The sequence below is a fragment of the Perca flavescens genome, chromosome 21, assembly GCF_004354835.1.
Source record: "Perca flavescens isolate YP-PL-M2 chromosome 21, PFLA_1.0, whole genome shotgun sequence".
Classification (NCBI taxonomy): domain Eukaryota; kingdom Metazoa; phylum Chordata; class Actinopteri; order Perciformes; family Percidae; genus Perca; species Perca flavescens.
In genome coordinates this window covers 13,641,206-13,653,858 of record NC_041351.1, presented here as the reverse complement: position 1 = coordinate 13,653,858, position 12,653 = coordinate 13,641,206, and the positions used below count along the sequence as shown (strand labels likewise).

The window sequence follows — 12,653 nt, the reverse complement described above, 5'->3', positions numbered from 1 at the left end:
TTAACCCCCGTTTTTCATTTTTTTGCAACATTAACCTGTTCATACTACTTGTCAAATGTCAAAAATTGTACATGAGATTGAAGACGAGTTTTATTATAATTTGCAAACTTGGCACAACCAGTGGTTTTTAAGTTTGCATTATTCTGGATTTTCACTGCAATCATTCCCCATTAGTGCCTCTTTGGGAATAAATAGTGTTGGAGGAATGCCACTGTTGTGGAAATGCAAACTTGTCTTGAACAGTGTGCTGCTGTCAGACCTTTCAGCAGTTTATCTTTGAGACAGCAGAGACATGCTTTACAGAGATGGAGCTTTCTGAATCTCAGTTTCTGATAAAACAGGCTTTTCACAGAGTCACTGCGTGATTTCACCTTTCATGTAGAACTTTGACTTATCCAATCTGCCTGAGCTGTGCGTGTTCAATCTCAGGGGCCAGAATGAGGAAAATGTTTGCCACAAAATCTGTACATTGAAAAGATTCAATGTTGTACTGTAGATTCCCACAGTACTGTATATCCCAGGGTGTGCAGTCAGTGATGTATAATTAATATCTTAATTTACTAACGATTTGATTTTAAAATTTAACATAAAAGCTGCCTACCGTATTTATGAACACTGAATCTTGTAACTTTTCATCACTTTATTTTTTGGCATAGCAGTGTTCACGATAAAAAGTTGCCCTGATAATTGGTTTTAAAACCATCTCTAGGCATTTCATTACACCCCTAGCCTCTCTTCCTATTTCTAATCATGCATGTGTCATGTTTATCACCCACTGTACTTGGCTGATGTAATAACCACTGTATTACTATCTCTGCCCACAGCGAGGCATTTCCAGTGAGCCATTTCTAATAATAGCGTATTATATTCTTCCCTTAGGCATGAATTATATGTATTAAGTCTTGCCAAACTGAAATTGGATTGACTGGTGCGCTTGTTGAAATGTCTTTCTATTTCATTATTTAGGTACAGTATGTCTTATTGGTTTTGAAAGATAATTATGTCCACAAATAATGGAGTCTTGCATATGAATAACAAAAAAAAAACGTTGCTGTTACCCAGCTGTGTCAGACTGTGCCAGATGTGACGGTTTTTGTCACGGCATCAGCCCCCAAACATGAGACCATTGCCCAAGGCGGGGTAACTCACCCCATCGACTATCACACCAAAGACTACGTGGAGGAAATCCGTAAAATCAGCCCCAAAGGTGAGAAAACACAGAAATGCACATAGTGTTTAAGCACAAAACCCACAAATCCTTACCTGCCTTGCCTGGCCAGTTATATTTTCATATTTTAATTTTTAACACAATGTCAGTGTCTTTTGTTTGTTGATATAGAGACAAAGAACATTCCTTATCTTTATATTTCTTTTCCATCCAAGGAAGTTCCGGTTCTTTCCCCTGCTGACAGGGATACAGAATCCCCGCCAACTTTTTAAATTAGATGCCCTTTAGCTCTCACTTTATGCTTAAGTAAATAATATATCAGCTGATATTCCTTGAAAAAAGAATAAGATTACGAGAGGTTTTATGAAACTGGTTAAAAATGGTGTGTTGTCAGAATGTCTTCAGGTGTAACAGGACCTTGAAATGTAAACATGAAGATAATCAAAAGCTTAAAACTCAATTTAATGGCTTTTGCAAGTAAAGGAATTGGTAAAAGCTGAATTATGTTGCTTAGTAACCAGTCCAAGAAAAAGGCAGCTTTTAAAGTTTATTCATATCATTTTACAAATAAAACACAGATTCAATGTCCCAGTACAACCTGTATTTGTTGCACACTTGCAAAGAATCCATTTCTTTGTAATGGAGAGTATTTATAATACATCACAGCTTGATCCTCACAGTTGAAGAATGGACTTAAGAAATAAATGTCCTGAATAATTTCTTTGTTAGAACTGTTTAATAGCTTTAATCTTGTAAAGGCTGATACGATGTCATGGGAATATTAACAATGTTTTTAGAGGCCAGCTTTGTCCTTGCTCAGTGTGGACATAATTTAGCATTTTAAATATAAAACTCAGAATGGTTTGTAGCACTTCAAGTGAACGGGTTTTGCAGATAATTTCCATTTGATGTTTTCCGGGAGTGACATTGGTCACCAGACATAATTTAAAAAAGACTAGAAACCATCCTCCCAAGCTATATTTTTTTTTAGCATTTCAGCCTTTAATGGATAGGACAGCTAGATATGAAAGGGGAGAGAGAAGGCTGTTGATGAACGCCATTGCCTCCTGTCATCTTGGATTAAAGTTAATTATTAAAAATAGTGTTTTTACAGAAGTCTATATACAGTAACTGTGTGCATGTTGCACCATTTTATGCACTGAGTGCCTGAATTGGAATTTTATCCTGTGAACACATTTGTCTTGGGTCCAGGAGCTTGTGGCATTTTTAGCATTTTTTTAAGCATACAGGCGGTATGAGGAAATATGTCTTAGTAAAATCTCTGCCTTTTGTTTCCTTCTAGGGATGGCTTTTGAGAACAAACCTCTTATTTGCAGTAAATACAGTACGCAATAAAATGACATCATAAATCATGCTCTTTTACTTTTACCATCACTGAAAGCTTTTCTAGACGTTTAAATTGAATAAACTAGTAGAGTGACAGATCGATAGGAACTGCCCACAGCCCTGGCAAAATACTGTTGGTTGTCTAAAGTGGTCAATACATGGTACAAACCAACATGTTAAGTAACTGTTTCATCTCTAATGGTCAGTTTGCAGTCAGTCACTGCAAGGACAGTTTGATGAATGCAGAGGCTGACATCCAGGTAGACGCAGGATGGTCACTTTCACCTGAAAAGAGAAATAATTTACCCCGCAGGTGAGCTTGACTCGTCACACATTCATCGATACGTGCAAATGTCATTGGGCGCTGACAATGTGTTAGTGTTTTGGTACTGGCTCATAAATGTACCTCATTCTTGAGACATTTGCTGACATAAACGTTGAACTCCTCCATGCTGCTGGTATGCAAGTCATTAATTGCCAGAATTTGGTCTCCTTTATGAAACAGGCACGCTGTCTGTTGCTGGCCTGTCCACCCAGACACACTGACACACACACACACACACACACACACACACACACACACACACACACACACACACACACACTGTTTTTTAGATTAATTCTGTAGCTCTCGTGACATTTGTGATTTGAATTATTTTATTTGTCTATCATGGTCAAATAGACAATAATTTTCCTCCTATTGGAACTAGCATATACTAACACTATAATCCTCAACACCTTACATTTAATGGCTGAAGCCACTGAATGTCTTTTGAAAATCTAAACCCACATGTATTTGCAATCAGAAGATGTCTGTTCTACTGCAGGTTTGACTTGCATCTTACGGCTTGTTTACACCGGAGGCGTTTCAGCTGCGTTGTTCGCTTGTCCGTCTCAAACACGTCTGATGGGACAGATGCACGTCTATTTAATGAATGCAGCTGTCTTCACAGGTCGCGTTTCACTTGCACTTTCCCAGTGTAATAATGACCTGAAGCAGATGTTCACGCTTCAAATCTATTTTCTACCGTTTTACATGCGTGACTACAGTGATTGTGTTTTGGGTGACCTACACTCAATACTGGGCCTGAATGCATCTTGTAGACAACGATAGAGGACAGAATCTGCTCTGCTGACATGTTGCCTTTACTACACAGCCTGTGTAGACATTGTGTGTTGGGCTCCATTTTGTAGAATCAAAAAAATTGCAAAGCAGTTACTAAATCTCAGTCACAGCTAAATGCTCTGAATCATCCACCAAAAATGAATGTCCTGATGTTAACTTTGTTTTTAAACTGTCAGTTTGTGGATTGTGGGATCAGACAGTAGGGAATATGGCAAACACACATCCACAATATGTGGTTTAAATGTTTACATTAATATAAATGCATACAGAACAATAAAATGTGTGTAGAACATTTGTTAAGCATTTACACATATCTCAATCAAAGCAGTCCAATATTTGAGGCTTTAATTTAATTTTATATACTAAAATTAGTTGATGGGTCCTGCTTCATAGACACACTTACCTTGGTTTCCCATCCACTTCTGTTAGTGTCAGGTGTTTTTTCAAATCTGCCTGCTTGACCTTAAGATCTCTTTCCTGTGGGTTGATGTTGTTCAGGCTTGAAAGAAAAAGAAAAAATAGCAAAAGCTTTTTTGAAATCTCCTATATACAATATTAAGAACATTATTATAGCAGCAAACAAATATTTGATATCTAAAGATATAGTGGAGTAATGGCGTCCTGAGCAGAAAATTAAGCCACACTCCCTCTGTGTGTAGCCGGTCCAGCTGCAAGTGCATGCTAGTGCATTTAAGTGCATGAAGAATGGGTTGTTGAAATTTGGCCTCTCCAGTTCACAACAACAAGCACACAGAAGCAGAAACTTGTGGTTGTTATTGCCTCCTCCATTATAGTTGCATGAGTTTCTGCATCGATAAGGACATCTAATTTTCTTTGAACAACACATTTAAATTCAAAGTTTAATGTTGAGCACTGATTATTATTATTCAACTATCATCATACCAGTGTCTGCTTGCAGAAACCACTCTAACCAGTCCAGCAACATCATTGCAGGTCCCAGCATTCCTCTCTTGTTACTTTTATTTGTTCTCTGTAACCATGACAAAGCAGTTTCTGACTAATGGTTTGGCAATAGCACAGACCCTGCTCACACCTGTCATTTACATCCGTCCTGAGTGATCCAATCACAAGTGGACAGCTCAGTACAGGTGTAAACGCACCCAGGATATTGAGATCCGATTGTCCAGACCACTTTGTCTGGATTACACATGACCACATTCTTATAGCAGTGTGTACTCGTATGTGTCCAGGGCTGCATTGAAGGACTACCTGTAAGCTCTACTGTAAGCAGAACTACGTACTCATTCACTGGCTTTGTCCACGACATCTGAGCTATATGTAGCTCTGTATATTTTGGCTGTTTTTGTATTTTTAAACAGTATTTTAAAAGTATTTCTTATGTCACAAAAACCACAGAGAGTGACTCTTGTGTTTTAGATGTTACTAATACAGTGCCCATTCAAAATGTGCGTGTGAGTTTGGAACTGGCTGATTGCTTGGCCTGTGGTATTACTGCTTGTAGCTTTCTCCAGAAACGATTGTACCCCAAAATTACTTACAGAAGGACCCCAAAACATATGCAACCACACTGTATAGCCTACTACTGACTTACTGTGTACTTCTACTTCAGAGAACTACTACTACATTTACCTGACAGAGAATGTTGCAAAATTTTACTTACAAAATATTACAATTAAAATGTGGAGTATAGACATTTGAAAACCAAGTGTGAAGTAGATTGGATGAACGGTTCATGAGATATTTCAAAGACAGATGCACACACACGTCACTCTAGACACATGGAGACACATGCTAATGCCAGTCTCGCAGACTGTGCCACAGTGGGAGTTTCAAACGAGTCTGTTGTACTTTTACAAGTAAAGCAAATGTTGAATGAGTACTCGTGATAAACTTCTGCTTCAGTTGATCATCACACCCTACATTAAATGTCCCTATTTGTAATGTATATTCTTATTACAAGAGAGGTTATAGTGCCCACTTGGTAGTTATGTTTTTAGATAGGGTCAAACTCACCTTTCAGTAGAGCTTTGTCTTTTCAGTGTGTGCACATCTGGTATCTCCAGCATCTCTACAGGAGAGTTGGCCCCATTGTCACTGGAGCTGCTGCTGAAATCTGACGTCAGACGTTTTTCTTCCCTGCAAAAGCAAGTAACGGCATGAGGGATTTATATCATCAGATCTTGGTACATGTCTCATTTACATTCAGTCGCTGACGTATTCTTAGTTGGCATCTAACAAAAGTCCATGAGACATCTTGGAGAGACAGTGGAAATAAACCACAACACAGCTTTCATGAAGCAGGAAGGCAAATGCTTTGTGTTAAGTATAGAACAACATCTGAATATGCTCTATGGAGGGAGGTAACTCACAGCCAGATAGTATAACAACAGATTTTGGTATTAAAAGCCTTTAATGGGGTGCCTGGATAGCTCAGTTGGTAGAGCGGGTGTCCATATATAGAGGTTCACTCCTCAATGCAGCAGGCCTGGGTTTGACTCTGACCTGCAACCTGCATGTCATTCCCCCTCTATCTCCCCTTTCATTTCTTCAGCTGTCCTGTCAAAAATAATGGCTGAAAATGCCCCCAAAAATAATCTTAAAAAAAAAAGGCTTTAATGGCCAGAAGTCCATATTTTTCCTTTTGGCAGAATATAATGACAATGAAAGAAAGGAAAAACAGTTGACAGAGGGTCAAAGAGCATTGTACACTCCAAAAAAACAAAAGAGGTTTCTCTGTTATATAAAAAGGGGACCAGATGTCTTGAGATGTATTCAAAAATAGTTCATAAAAGCAGCATGGTAGAAGAAAATCATTCTCAAATCACTGTAGAGGCGCAACAGGAATTCTAATTATGAACCCCTTTACAAAGGAATCTTTTGACCCATATGCCAAATGTAGCAGAAAAAAGTGTTCTTCAGTGTTGCAGCACAGCAGGTGGCCAGCAATCAGACATCAGTGTGAAATGCTGAATTATCACACAGTTTTGTACTTTAGCAAATATAGGAACAGCAGGAAAGAGTATTTTTATACAGGAGATGATGCCATGAAACAGCTGGAAGAGTCACACCGTGGATGTTATTGCTGATTAACACAGGGGGGGCTTGGTAAACAAGGAAGTTACATCTGATTGGCTAAAACCTGCCGTCTGACAAAGTCAGATTCACACAGTGAAGTAGTTACTCAGACGTGCAGTGTGTTGTTTTACATTGCATTACATTTTACATTGCCCTAAAGTGACACAACGGTTTGAGGAAATAGGACATTATTCCTCTTCCAGATGAAAAGTTGATTCATACAAATTTCTTATTACTTTAGAAAGGTGTGTTTCTTAATAAATAAAACACACCCTTTCTGAAGTTGCTGCATGCAGGGGTTTTCCAGCTACAGCATTACTTAGTCTGGTATAACCAGTGGTTTATGGTGACTAATGTTAGCTAAAGATAGACATGGTTTTATATTGGTCATCACTGAGTTGGTTTCCTGACTTTATAACTCTGCCTTACTTGTACCATTTACAATTATCCCATAATTGTCACTTGTAGCCAAAGTGGCTTCTGTGTTAGCAAAAAGGTACATAATTTCACTGTGACTACAGCATTCAATGTAGCTTATTAGGGAGTAGAATAATAAACAAAGTACAGCTAACATGTAGAGGATCAGTTAATCTGACCTGTAAATTCAGTTTATACAAGGTCTATCACCACATATACTCTTATGGCTCAGTTCTATATAAATCTGTAAAAATGATCATCAGTACCATCTTCTTCCTCTTGTACAAGATGAAAAAATATGTTTCATCTTGTTAAGCACATACGTTGCCAAACAGGCTCTGAGTTGTTGACAGTTCTGTGCTTTACAGATAATGCCCTCCTTGTTGTCAGTCTAGGTGTTTGAGCCAATGAGGCCACAGTTACCACTGATGAGAGAGCTATTTTGGTATCTAGGGCATTGGCAAAACATGTTACACGAAGAGTATAGGGCACTGACACTGAAGACAAAGTGAAAAGTCAAAAATACACGCAGCCCACAAAGAAAAAAACAACAACCTTGCAATCAATCTGAGATCTACCTGTCCTCAGCGTCTGTCTCCTCATTGAATGGGGGTAGTGGGGAAATCTTCAACCTGTCAAAGACTTGAGTCACATGCCTCATCAGGGTGCCCGTTGTAACCTCCTCAATTTCAAGGTCCCTAGAAGCATTTGGCACAATGAACTGGTTTCAACAATAATCAGCGATTATTTATCATCATTAAGAAACATGTTTTTCAGTGATCTGTCACTCTGTAAATCAAACTTACACTTCCTCAGCCACTTGTGCATTTTGTCTATATTCCATCATCGATTCATATCTACAAATAACAAGCAAAAAAATAATATGCATATGTTACTTGAACAAAGTCAAACTAGTGAGGATGAATTTTTGGTTTTGGGCAAATTATAACTGGAAATAATTAAATGTATCAGAACAACATATTGTCACATATACAATAATTAACACTCACACTGAGTCCATGCTTATGGGACGGTTTTCCCCTTTTTTTAAGTAGTCTCTTGGATAGTCATAGATTGGATTCATAGGTTCCGATGCACGTCTTTTGGCACAATTTTCACTCTGCCGACCAATCGGAAAGCAATATGACATGCTGTGTGCAACCAAGAGTCCCCTCAAGTTCTCCATTACCCAAACTAACATCACTCATTTGAATAAGATTGGTGTTTACTAATAACTGCACCTTTGGTTTTACAGTGTCGTTATCCAAAGCATTTGAGGACGGATCAGACAGGGACCGGAATTTTAACTCTGCCTAAAAACGAAAACACATGTATGTGTACAATATTCACGTGAGTAGATTATTTTTCACATTAATATGACAGCAGAAAGTTTTCTTCATAGAGAAATAAGACAATCCCATTGAAAGAACTGAATTTGAGATCTATGGGGGCATTTCACTGAATTTTTTTAAAATGTTACCTGAATTACAAAACTGACATCAAGCTGCCTTAAATGTATCTGGTTTGGAGTTAATAATTCTAACATTTTGTGAGTCATTCTTTATTCCTGGCACTGAACTGCCGAATATACCTAAAATAACATGTTATGAGCTAGAGCGCCATGGGTGTCTCTAAAACAATGGATACATGTACAGGTGGTGTTGACATTTTATATACAGATATATAGTGAAGGTACATGAATTCACATGTCTTTCCCCACACAAAAACAAACCAACACATCAACTAGATTCACACAAAAGAATGTGGTGATTCACTGATGTCGTCAGTCTCTGTGATTCGGAGTAAGTATTGAATAGACAGGAGGTTAGAAAGTTTCATGCAGAGCTGTAGTTGCAAAATTACGGACCAACCTTTTCAGAAGAATCAGAATTCTTATGCTTCAAAAGGGGGTTTGAAATAACCTGGTAAAAAGGAAGAGAAGTATATTTTCAAAAGTCAAATAGATGATTGATAAGCATGTTTCATAGATGACAAATGTAACTGTACGGTGGCTGCTTGTTGTGTTCACAAGGGACACTGATAGAATTGAGACTGAACAAGTGTTGTGAAAATGGAGGCATAGGTTGATAGCAAGAAATAAATTAATACAGTAAATATTCAAAAATAAAAGCTCAAAGTAAAAAGAAAATTATTGGTTGATAAAACGTGTTGGGCCGGGTGACGAGTAACACGAAAAACATGATGGAGAATTAAAGGAATAGTTCAACATTTTGTAAAATATGTCTATTTTATTTCTTTCCAAGAGTTAGAAGAGAATATTGTGTATAATAAATACAGTATGTATCTGGAGCCAGCAGTCTGTTAGCTTAACTTAGTAAAGTCTGGAAAGGGGGACACACCTAGCCTGGCTCTAGTCAAAGTCAAAATCTGCTTTTCAGCATGTTTACTATCTCAGTTTTCCATTGTTCGCTGTTTTACAGGAAGTAATGTGTTGAAGTATTTCTTAGCCAGGAGCCCGACTTCTTGGAGTGTCCACTGGTTGCCTGGCAACTAGGGGTGGGGGAAAAAAATTGATACAGCATAGTATCACGATATTTTCCGTGGCAATACTGGATCGATATACAGGCGCCAAGTATCGATCTTTTATTATATATGTGTTGGTCAATGGTCAGTTTGTTTACTGGACAATCCCATTTTGCAGCAATACAATTGAAGTGAGATGAACAAACAGGGAAATGTATCATTTTAGATAAAACAGGTGTGAAATTGCAATATCTCGCAGAATATTGCAATATGTTTAAAATCTCAATAGTATTGTATCGTTACATAAGTATCGTGATGATATCGTATCGGGAGGACTTTGGTGATTCCCACCCCTAATGGCAACTGCTGCCAGCCATGAAATAGTTCAGCACATAACCCCCAGTTAAACCCCACTTGTCATTTTAACATGTCAGTTTTTGTACGGATTAAACAAACAAGATATAATGTTGTATTAGTGAGCTTTCGAGGTGCTGATGGGTGGTTTTAGTTACCTTTGGACACAGCCAGGCTAGCTATTTACAGCCTTAATGCTAGCTGGCTGTTGGCTCCAGCTACATATTAATTGCACTGTAAATGTTGATCTATTCCTTCAATGTTTGTGGCCAAAATAGAGGAGAAATTGACTTAATTTTAATATTTACCTCAATTGTTGGCTGCCCATTTTGCATTTCCTTTAGCAGAAAAAAAAAAAGTATATATATATATTGAGTGACAGTGACATAGCTAGTAAACAAACATGATAGATACAAAAAAGTGCAGTGTAAGATAAGCTTGGTCTCAATAAGCTGTTACAAAACATGACAAAGAACTAAAATCTCAAAGTACCTCTGAACTCATACATCTATGTGGCCGGTTTTTCAGGGCTTCAAACAGGTCAGCGAACCAGCCGTCCACTTCCTCACTAAAGGCAAGAAGGGCATTTAACTCCAAACTTCAATTCCAAAATCAACAATTTGGTGTGAGCAGAGTCGAAGGCAAAGCCATTATAAGCTGATGGAGCCACTAAATACATTATTATTTCTTTTTGATTCTTAGAACTCCCAAAATAGTAGACGTGTAAAGGGGGGGGGGGGCAACTGAAATTTTATTTTTTAAAATACTTTGAAAAACTGTGATTAAAATGAATAACAGGCTTTTAATTAAAATATTAGATAAGGTTTTTGACATTCTTCATTCTCACATATCCCTATTATATATCTACTTATTTGTTGTTGTAGATAACCTTTAAACAGACATTCTACCTCGAGTGTGGCAGGTCAGGAGTTTTTACAGTGCAGTGTAGTAAAATGCATAGGCGTTGGTAAATAAGCTATAAAGCATATCGTCAGATGACTGACCTGTTGTCCCCAATGAGGAAGTAGTCCCGGTTAGCTGCCTTGATGTAGAGCACACAGGATGGGGAGCACTTGAAGCTCTTCTGGACCCATTCCCATCTCTGGTGGTTTTGAGGGCTCACATACAACAGTGAGATTCTGACAGAGGAACACAGATGAAACAGATGCTAGGGATCTACACTCAAAAACAAAACTGGCTTTACTGCATTATGTCATTTAAGAGCTATTAAATACATTAAATGACTTAGTTATGAATGATTTGGCATTGGATGTGCTTTGTGAGAACATACTGCGATAAGTCTATCCCTCCAAGTGGCCTGTCCCTTTCTTCATGACTCCTGAAGTACGTCAGTTGGTGTTCTTGCTCACTGACTTTGTACAGCACAAAATACCGCTTCTTCCATGACTTCTGCAGGAGAAACATGACGAAATAAATAAGGAATTGTAATTAAAAAACAACAACACATAAAGAGCTGCAATTAACTGCATCCATTCTGCCAATTGTCACCTCCGTCTTCAACATTTTTTGGGGAGGAGACTTGAACAGGTATCCAGATCTTATTTCTGTCGTAACTGCAACTGGTTTGTAGAACACCGCATTTCCCCCTGAGGGGAAAACAAAAGCCTGTTGTTGTTGTGATCAATTTGCTTAAATCTCCTCTTTGTTTACAGAAATCTTCAACTTTATTTTACTGTAGGTGCTATCTGGGAAAACCGACAAAGGATTTATTTATTTATTTATTTATTGAGGAGAATGCGAGAAACAGTACGAAGAATGGAAAATAACTATTTGTAATAATATTCATTACAAAAGCAGTTTTAAAAAAAAACTAAGTGACTAAAAGTCCCCCAAACTATTGAAGAGTGTGTGAACATCGGTACATTCCACATTTTCTTGTCAAATAGATCAGCTTAAAAACTGGTTTTCTGTAAGCAGCACCCAAAATGCCAGTAAGTAACTACAAACACATAAATTAGATAAAGCAGATTTCCAGATGTGATACGCTACCTGCATTGCTCTTCTTATACATTGTGACACAACACCTAAACAGAAATAACACAGGAATGTATCAGTCTTTGTCACCTCAAAACAGCATTAAAACCAAACATACAATATAAGGTCTAAAAATAGCCTCACGCCTTTGTGAAAGCAGAGCATGAAACGGAGCTCCATTCACAAAACAGAAGCAACGTTAAGGTAAAGGTGTATAAGAAAAACACCTATTCGTATTAAACCTATTATTGATTTAAAGATGTTTTCCTGTAAATGCATATCTGCAGTAGACATGAGCCATTTATTGGTTTCAAGGTATACCGCGGATTGAAAAAGTCACTCAAATTTTCCATTATACTGTTCCTAAGGTATGAGCTGTTTTTTATGAGTCGTCAAGGACAGAAAGTGCAGTTTTGAAATCCATCTCCCTGCCAGTGTGGAGTGTGTTCAATGGAGACCCAGCCATTTGAAAATAAAACATTTTAAAGCTGTAATTGCAATACTGTGAAAGGTTAAACTGTGAGAATCTTATACCGGCCCATGCCTAATCTGCAGTAATTAAAAATAATAAAAATTAAAATACAGAAACGTAGAAACATTCATCATCCTCTTCATACCATGCACTTTAACACTCAAAGACAGAACCAAACGTGTTTGCAAGTGGACACATTTTACATTTTGTATCACATCACAAAACAATACAAT

At 37.7% G+C, this 12,653-nt stretch overlaps 1 protein-coding gene across 1 annotated transcript; it reads right to left on the bottom strand.

Moving 5' to 3' along the window:
* Positions 1 to 2,728: 2,728 nt before the first annotated feature.
* LOC114548570 (pleckstrin homology domain-containing family S member 1) lies at positions 2,729 to 12,022 on the bottom strand. Its single transcript, XM_028568557.1, has 12 exons — positions 11,964 to 12,022; positions 11,463 to 11,560; positions 11,245 to 11,363; positions 10,958 to 11,092; positions 10,446 to 10,521; positions 8,369 to 8,428; positions 7,694 to 7,836; positions 5,637 to 5,759; positions 4,045 to 4,140; positions 3,372 to 3,439; positions 2,922 to 3,040; positions 2,729 to 2,800 (listed from the first exon to the last, which is right to left on the bottom strand). The coding sequence occupies exons 1-12, from the start codon at positions 11,983 to 11,985 to the stop codon at positions 2,729 to 2,731; spliced, it is 1,131 nt and encodes a 376-aa protein (XP_028424358.1). The 5' UTR covers positions 11,986 to 12,022.
* Between the last annotated feature and the right edge of the window lie 631 nt (positions 12,023 to 12,653).

Bases quoted from the DNA above. Each gene is read 5' to 3' on its own strand.
- LOC114548570 (XM_028568557.1), bottom strand. From the start codon at position 11,985: ATGTATAAGAAGAGCAATGCAG. The intron at 5,760-7,693 runs GTAGATCTCAGA...TTGCTTTTGCAG, and splicing joins GAGACAGACGCTGAGGACAG to GGAAGAAAAACGTCTGACGT. The intron at 3,440-4,044 runs GTAAGTGTGTCT...TTCATTAAATAG, and splicing joins GAAGTGGATGGGAAACCAAG to ACGTGCATCTGTCCCATCAG.